Below are 8,942 nucleotides of genomic sequence, written 5' to 3' on the forward strand. Positions count from 1 at the left end.
ATTAAACAATAAAATGCTAATAGAGATTATTTCTGTAATGAGAAATAGCCTTGGGATTTTTCCTTCTCTCTGATGTGACACGGTGTCCCCAGGCAAAGCTGTACAGGAGAATGCAAACAGGGACAGTTCATTCAGAGACCGTACAAAAGATTGCCTCTAAATTATTATGTGCAGTAGATAATAACTCTCACAGAACTGCAACAGATATTATTATTGGTGGTGGTGGTGGTATTATCGTTATTATATCATTATTTTATCATTACTTCATTATTATTATTAGGCTTATTGAATAGCCGAGCAACATGAGTGACATTTTGGGATGAAGACTGACACTTGCTCATACAGGCAGCTGAGCTGGAAATAAAACCAAGGAGCCCTCCCTCCCATCCACCCATTTTATGTGAATCTGCCTGAATGAGCAATAGGAACAAAATAAAATCTCCATCTTCCCTTTAAGTTTTGAAAGCAGGAAGCTGCAGTGAGGACTCTGCAGGGACTTGCTTGGTACAAGAAGGCTTCCAGATGAGTCACTTTACACCCATAGTGTTGAAAGTGGGATTTAACCACTGCAGGTTGTTTCCTATTCTTCCCCTGTGTTACAACAGCAACAAAACATGAACATTTTTATTTTAGTCTACAGTTGCAGGATCATGCTGTGATAGTGAGTGGCTCTCAAATGCCATAGAGCAGGATTCCCTTCCTTTCTGTCACACCCAGCATATTGTAGGCATATATTTGCATGAAATAAATTCATTCACATGAGCCATTTTCTCCTAAGCCTATCCGTGCATTCAGTGCTGATGTTTCACATGTAGTTCTGTTCGCTCCCAACCCTTCCAGCCACACATACACACTCCCAGACACACTCCAGCCCTCCTTCTTACAGATTGCTTCTGTATTTATTGATGAAGCATGTGGTAGAAAATATAAACTTTTATTCTGGCTCACGTAGCTCTAAATTTAGTCTTTTCACATAGCAAATGACAGAAGTAAACAAAGTTAAATGGAAGCCAATAGAAAGACTGATCAAACTGTGAAAGGGTCTTCTAGAGCATATGGAGTAAGCTCCAGATCTTTTGTCTTTTAAAAGCAGCCTGGACAGTGCCCATCCTGCTTGTAATCCAGGGATACTCACTGAATTATGTTCCACAGCTTTCTCATCTCCATGTCTTCCTATCCCTGGTTTCTGGGTCACATAGCTCCTTGCAATAGACCAAAGTAAATTTGAGTTACTCCGCTGACTTCGCTGATCAAAGCTGTGGCCCAGCAGACTGAGTCAGTTCTTTTATCGGAGAGGAGTGAATAACAAGAGCACAACAGCAAAGCAACTGCCGCCTCATAAATGGCTGCTTCGTGCCTCTTCGGAGTGCATAACCGAAGGGCCCTAGCATCTCCTTCCAAAACATTGTTCGTACTTGCCTTGCAGGGCTGGAAGATGGGAGGGATAATTCTGACTTTGAGCATCCACCAGCACAGAAACCGCCAGTGTGTCATAAACCTTGCACGAACCCCCTGCAGCTCTGAAGTGACATTTAAAATCCAATCCGCTGTTGTGCAGCACTGTCCCCTGCGCCTCCCCATGACCGTGAGGCTGTCACTAAATTGTTTGTTGAACAAGTTCAGTGTTATTGGCCACCAGGGGACTCTGGGTGACCTCTGGCATATTGTGAAGCTGCTCCACCTGAATCCAATTTCCCTTTTTTTCTTTCCTTTTGTCTTGTTGGACTGTCAGTAGTTGCTGGAGCCAGAACAACTCCATTTGCAGGGATGGGTGTTTTGGAATTGGCATTTATATCATTATAAATGCATCATATTATTAACTATCCTTCTCTCCATCCCGTGAGCACTGTGCCTCCAGGAAAGGTCCTGTTTCCTGCAGTGCCCATTACAGGCTGTGCTGGGGGAACAGCTTTTGGCATCCCTTCTGAAGCGGCATTTTGGAGGCAAGGTATGCTCTGGGATGCTCAGCCAGGGAATGAGCTGTAGGACTGTGCTTTCTGGCACAGCTTCTCCCAAGGACAATCTGTCTGGGGACTGGCTCTGCCAGTGTTCATCATTCAGGGAGGACAATCTCATATGGCAGGTGCTTTGTCTTGGGCTTGGGCCATCATGCTGTCTGTATGTCTGTCCATCAGCCCCTACTCTTGTGTTTTGCAAAAGCAGTGGCCAGTTTTCACTGGATCTGATGCGGGGAAAGGAGTTGAAGTCTCAAAGACATTAATCCCTGGAAGCTTTATGAAAATACGTGAGCAAGAGAAGAAGGCAAATCCTCTTATTTCCCCACAGATGGAAATCTGCTTGATGAGCTCAGCTTTGTTATCCCCCTGCAGCTGTGTACACTCGCAGGGTGGAGGAGAGACCTGTCCTCTACGCCCAAGAGTTAGCACTTGTGTTTTGCTCATTGCCAACCAATCACCATCTACAGCACTGGCCTTGCTGACCAATCAAGCACCTCCGTTGTCCCACTTCCATTCATGATTGGCAGGTTGCTAAGCAGGTGTGTTGCCTGTCAGCCAACCAGCATGCAGTGTTGATGGGTAGGTGCCTGACAGGCTGTTGTGGTTGATGGGCTCCTCCTACACTTCTCCCATTTGGTGAGGGACACCCAAATGGGGACTCATCTTCAGGTGATGGCGAGGTGGAATGGAGGGAAGAGGCTAATTTCTGAAGAATGGTTTTGTTAACAGAGAGATGGGGGTAAATAAGAAGGAGTTAACAAGAATATTTCAGAGAAGTTAAAACTTCCGAGCCTTTTGGAAGCAGTGGCTTTCTGCATTGCAAGCCATATGGTGGTGAGAGAAACACCTATCTGTGTATAATGGCACAAGGATGTAGAGAAACTTGGAAACATGTTCACGTATTTCACATCTTGGATCCTTGATGGGAAATTAAAGCTTTCAGTCTCACACTGGAAGGCGGTATTTAAAAACAACAGATGATAGTATCTGGCTGTGGTATTTCGAATCCTCAAGAGGTGCCGGCAAAATGCAAGAGGCTATTCAGAGATCTCTGTAATGTGCCGTTCTCTTGAGCTCTGTGCAACAGCGAACAAATGATGAAGGTCATTTTCTTGTCTCCAATGGGTTGTTACCAGATAAAGTGAAATGTCACCTAAGGACATCTGATTAAAAAAGACTGTGCGGAAAAACAAACCCAGCCTATTTGTCACTCACATCTAGCAACAAACATTGAAATGAAATAACTTTGAATTTCCTTCTTTCTTCCGTAAAACTGGTTTTATAGATAATACATTGGTTTACAGTTGCTAAAAGCAGCAGCATTTTTTTAGAGAATACCTCATGCCACTGCAGCCTTGGATGGAAATTTTCTGTTTCTCTTCCTTGCGAGTTCATTAAAATGAATTCTAAGATGAAACAGAAATGGTAATTTCAAAGTCAGGGATACACTGCCTACATACTTTGAACTACATATTATCTGTTTGCCTCCACCTCCTTTATATTCACAGCAGAGCATGCAAGCTGTACTGTGTTTTGCCTGAATTTGTTGCTGGCTGCTTTTTTCTCAGTTGGATTTGTTTTTTCTTTAGAAAAGTGCTGTTCCTAAATACATTCTTTTATCAAAGAAATACACTGAAAAACTTATTTCAAAGTCATCCTGTGCTTGTTTTCAAGATAACAGAGATGCATTTAGTTATTAGTTAATAGTTAGGTGATGATAATGTTCAGCATTACAGCTTTGCACATGTCTGGTCTCCTACTTCCGCAGTGATAAAAGATGGGGAAAGCCCAGAAGGCCTGTAAGCAGTCCCCAGTGGAAGACCCTCTGGACATGATTTTGTTCTTGATTAAAACACCTAAATTTAAATCTCTACCTGTGAACTTGGTATCCAAGCTTCCATTATAGCCAGCTGAGATCTACAATGAACTCAGTTGCTGGTGCCATTTGAGATGCCGTAGAGTTTCCTGGACTTCCTCATGTCTACAGCATGGATTACCTGTACCCTTCAGGAGCAACAACTGGTGGCCCAGCACGGCTGCCTGTAGTTTCAAGAATGTTGATCAGCACAATCCATTTTTCATGACTCATCAGTGGAGCTCAAAGGCCAGTTCACATGATCAGCTGCTGGGAGCTAGGATTGAATTCAAGACTCAGACATGTAGATGTAGGTGTCTCCACATGTGCTAGATGTGTGCACCCACTGTAGTCTGTCAAAACCCAGTTCATACTGGCATTGGAGCTCACTTAAAGGGTTGTCCGCCTGCTAGGCTTTAATTTTAGACCAAGCTGAATGCACTGTAAGCTCCATGGGCTGTGCAAAGTTGCCTATACAGGGGCCAGGTAAGCAAAGTGGCCTCCAGATGCTACTCCAGAAGGGCAAATATTTCCCAGAGCCTCTTCAGTTTCTCACAGCCCTGTGTGGGTGCTGAAGGCGTTCTGGGGCATCTCAGATCACAGTAGACATCTGTGTATGGGCAACTGAAACTGTCCTGCAGTCAACACTGGCCACGATGTCCATGAGGAGCAGATGCATGCAACGTGAGAAATGCTTTCCCAGTATAGAGGAGGAGATGTCCTGGATGGAGACCAAGAGGACACCAACAAGGCAGTTGTCCTGGGGCAACCTTAGGCAGGAAATGATGGTGCCATTGCTGTTAGATAATGTGTAATCCCTTAAACCTCCAAGTCCTGCCAGTAGCAGGGTTGGTGCTGCTTATTTTCTTTCTAAATGGCATCCAGATGAACAGTAGAGCTGTGGAAATCGTATGACTTCATATAATATCGTGAAGGCAGTATGCAACTAGATCAAGGATAGGTCCAATGTTCTATTACTGGGTCATAAATTGTAAAAAAACCAAAACCTTTAAAAATTGGGATTTCCTTTTATGATGGGCAATTACTGATCAAGAATTCAAAGCTATGGAGAATTTGACCATAAAATGGAAAACTGAAAGTTACCTCAGGTCAGCAGGTCCCAGGTACTGTGTTACAGAGCTTGAGGAAGGTAGATCATGGCACAGCTGTTGTATCACAGTGTGTACCAACCAGCCTACCATCTCATGCTGAATTAATGAAAACCCAAGGACACCATCCACTCTTATACTTTGTTGTACAATTGTTTTCATCACAAGACTCCATAATCTCATTTTAGAGTATATCTCTACAACTAAGTAAAAGAATTCTAAGAGCAATTCCTGGCCCCGAGGCAAGGAAGAAATGACCTGGAGAGTTAGGAAACACGTCTTGGAGATAACAGTTGGAGGAGTCCAAAACTAAACCAGGAGTTAAAATAAAAATTATCCTGTTTGAATAAGAGGTGCAATACAGTGTCTCACTCTCCTTAGCAGTATTTGCTGTTAACATTTTATATAATTATGTTATTTATAAAATATTTCTTTTATATTTAGCAGTATAAACATACGGTTACAAATCAGGTACCTGTAGACAAGGGAGTGGTGTCCAGACCCACTGGTTTGTTGGGGCAACCTAATTTGAAGGCAGGTCTATACCTCATAATTTGCTGAGAATTGAAAAGGCACTAGAGTTACTGCAGCACATCAAGAATAAGGTGATGAAGACAAAAGAAAACAGGAATGGGGGAGATCCCTGATAGGAATAATTCTCCTGTGTCCAGTGCTGTCTGACCTCCCAGAGCTCCCTTCCCCAAGGTGTTAATCTGTAGATGGTGCAATTAATTCCAGGGACTCCTTATCACTCAACTGCTGGTAAGAATAATGATGTATATATAGATGGTGATATGTAAATGACCACAGGACATTTCAATGTAGCACAGAAAACCTGATTTACATCCCTGAGCGAAGGAGCTCAGACCAAATGGTGACTCAGCGTGAGTAATGAGAAATGCCTTTTCTCATCACTTGTAAAAGTCACTGAGGCGAATTAGAAAATCAATGTGGCATTGGGTAGTGGGACCACCTAGAGTCAATCCACATAAGATACATCTGAGAAGAATACCTTCCCCATTTAAACCACTTTGAAGGGGAAATAGCTAACCAAAGCCTGTGCAGTATATACTTATTTAGAACAGTAAATGTTTCATGGAGCCTAGAAACCTAATTGCTCCACGTCCATCATGGGTGACACCTGCATTAATTACATCAATTTTTTGCATAATTAGAGCACTTGTGCAGTTGGCAGGGAAGCTGGGTTTGGCTCCCCATCGGTCTGTTAATTATATCGCTCTCTAGGCTGCGTGTGAGACCCCCACAGGCAGTCTGGGGAGAACCAGAAAGCTCCTCTCTCTTAGGTGCCTGGTTCCTGCTCCAACCACTATGCTGTTAATCAAAAGGGGGAAAGGAGGAGCTATGCACATTGAATTTAAGTCAGTCCTGGCTTTTTTAATGTTTTACAACCCAAAACGTGCTCTTGAACTTGTGTACTCTGTTCCTTTATAGTTTTCTTCTTTACAGATCAAAACTGCTCATAACTTCTGAGTGAGTTGCGAAGCTAAAACCTTTATTTTATTTCTTGAATGCTTTGAGACCCTTCCCTGAAAATGTCCACCATGGAAATAAGGTTTTATTTCCCTTCACTCACCATGTTACAAGTCTTAGTTGAGAGGTCCATGCTGAAATGCCTGTATCCTCCCTTCTCGCACCCAGGGAATGATGTGATCCTTTAGCTTGTGGACAGTTTAAGGCAATATCCTCCATGGATGTTAAATTTCCTAGAAATAATTGGAGTGCAGAAAACTTTTCTTTGTAGCCTATTTTTAATCCTAGATGTCATTACATTATTGAACTGAGCCACTGGCAGTGCCCAGAGAGTTTTTTCGTAGTATCCTCTTGCTTTTGTGAAATTTGAGCAAATAATTGTTCGTGAACAGGGGTCTGTAAGAAGCCTGCGCTGCCATGAATTGATGAGAGCACTTCCAAAGACATTTTGCAGTAATGATGAGCTGCTGACTCGCTGTGTGCTTGCTCCATTATATCCTAACAGCAAAAGTGACTTTGTATTGTACCTGACTGCAAATGATCCAAGCTATTGTCTCTCAGCAGTTTTGCTTCAGCATAAGCCAAAACTCGAGCATCAGGCGTGGCTGGCCCTTGCTCAGGGAGCCTGGTGCATTGTAGAGGGTTTGCAGGAAACAGGAGTTGGGTTTAGGGCCTTCCTTGAGTTTTGAAAAAACCTGCTCTGGCGAGGTTGAAATGGGATATATCGGGGTTACAGCCGCTTTGAAGGTCATACCCATGATGCAGGGCTTTCGAAGGTAGCACAAGAAGTTACAAAGAGAAATTGAATTAGAGGGAACTTTTACAAGTATTTTCAGTCTTTCTTATGGAAAAAAACTATTTTGAAAATGGTTCAAGAAACCATTTTGTAAAGCACCACAGCCACAAGATTCTTTATGAATGATCTGGTATGTACAGATGAACGACACTGAAGCACAAAATAATTGCATGTGCTAAGTCAGGTGGAAAAGTCCAAACTAGACCCTCATGCCGCTGAGGCAAAAAATCCTTTTCTACCTTTAATTCCTTCAGTCTGCAACAGTAAATGTAGTTCAGTTTATTGAAACAATGAGCATGTGTTGTCAGGGGATAACCTGACAACACATCTCTTCCATTAAAAAGAATTAAAAATCTGAAAAAAAAAAAGTGATGGGGGAAAAAAATTGAGCTACTTATTGGATGTTTCCAGGATGTTCTGCTGGTCTTCAGCATGCTAATAATGCCTTTGGGTCATCAGGCTTCTCTTTCTAACACGTCTTTCTCTTCTTTCTCTCCCTGCTCAGTCGATTCTGGGAGTCCAGTGTGAAGTGCAGAAGCAGCTGAAGGCCTTTGTCACTCTTGAGCGCTTTGAGCGGATCTATAGCTCCAGCATCGCCGGGTGCCGGCAGGTCAAGAAGAACAAGAACTTTGCCGCTGGGGGCTCTATCTTCGGCAAAGGCGTCAAGTTCGCCATGAAGGACGGGCGCGTGGCCACTGACATCATCAGTGTGGCCAACGAGGACGGGCGGAGGATCGCAGCCATCCTGAACAACGCCCATTACCTGGAGAACTTGCACTTCACCATCGACGGGGTGGACACGCACTATTTCATTAAGCAAGGGCCGTCGGATGGCGACCTGTCCATCCTGGGTCTCAGTGGTGGGCGGAGGACCCTGGAGAACGGCGTGAATGTGACGGTGTCCCAGATCAACACAGTGCTGAGTGGGAGGACTAGACGTTACACGGACATCCAGCTCCAGTACGGTGCACTGTGCCTAAACACTCGCTACGGGACCACCTTGGACGAGGAGAAGGCCCGCGTCCTGGAGCTGGCCCGACAGCGCGCCGTCGCCCAAGCTTGGTCCCGGGAACAGCAGAGACTGCGGGATGGGGAGGAGGGTATTCGCTCGTGGACAGAAGGGGAGAAGCAACAAGTGCTAAACACTGGCCGGGTACAGGGCTACGACGGCTATTTTGTGATCTCAGTGGAGCAGTACCCCGAACTCTCAGACAGCGCCAACAACATCCACTTCATGAGACAGAGCGAAATGGGCAGAAGGTGACAGAGAGGGTCGATGCGGTGACTTCTTGCCAAAGACAGCTACTCTTTTGTGGCCACTTACCTGACTGTGTTGTACTCAATCCTTTTTCTAAACTGAACAAGGTGGGGGGGAGGAAAATAGAAAGAGAAGGAATAATACGGTTGCACTGTAACTCATGCAACATACCTTTTTTTTTTCTCTTTAATTTGGCCTTCACACATTTTTTGCAATGAACAGAAGGTATATTTTGCCGTACTGTGATCACAGTGAGATTTACTGTCTCTTGTCCCTTTTTTGTTTCGTTTTGGTTTGGTTTTTTCCCTCCCTTTGTGAGGAATTTGAAGTGGGGAGTCGTCAACGTACGTCCGTAGGTGTGAAGTGCGAAATGGGTGTCTGTGCTAACTTGTGTCCTCCTAACCCTTTCTGATTTGGGGCAGGGACAGATAGCCTTCCACCCGAAACATGAGGAGCCCATACTGGAGAGCTCTTC

The 8,942-nt window shown here is 44.2% G+C and overlaps 1 protein-coding gene across 1 annotated transcript in view; it reads left to right on the forward strand.

Annotated features, from left to right (window-relative positions):
* The window catches only part of TENM4 (teneurin transmembrane protein 4), a gene marked incomplete at its 5' end in the record, with an annotated part of 78,749 nt that extends 69,813 nt beyond the window's left edge, over nucleotides 1–8,936 (forward strand). The window contains one exon of the mRNA XM_010181817.1: nucleotides 7,715–8,936. Coding sequence (XP_010180119.1) covers nucleotides 7,715–8,473 — 759 coding nt within the window. The remainder of the gene's footprint in view (nucleotides 1–7,714) is intronic.
* Nucleotides 8,937–8,942: the final 6 nt, after the last annotated feature.

The sequence above is a fragment of the Mesitornis unicolor genome, unplaced genomic scaffold (assembly GCF_000695765.1).
Source record: "Mesitornis unicolor isolate BGI_N332 unplaced genomic scaffold, ASM69576v1 scaffold11493, whole genome shotgun sequence".
Lineage (NCBI taxonomy): Eukaryota > Metazoa > Chordata > Aves > Mesitornithiformes > Mesitornithidae > Mesitornis > Mesitornis unicolor.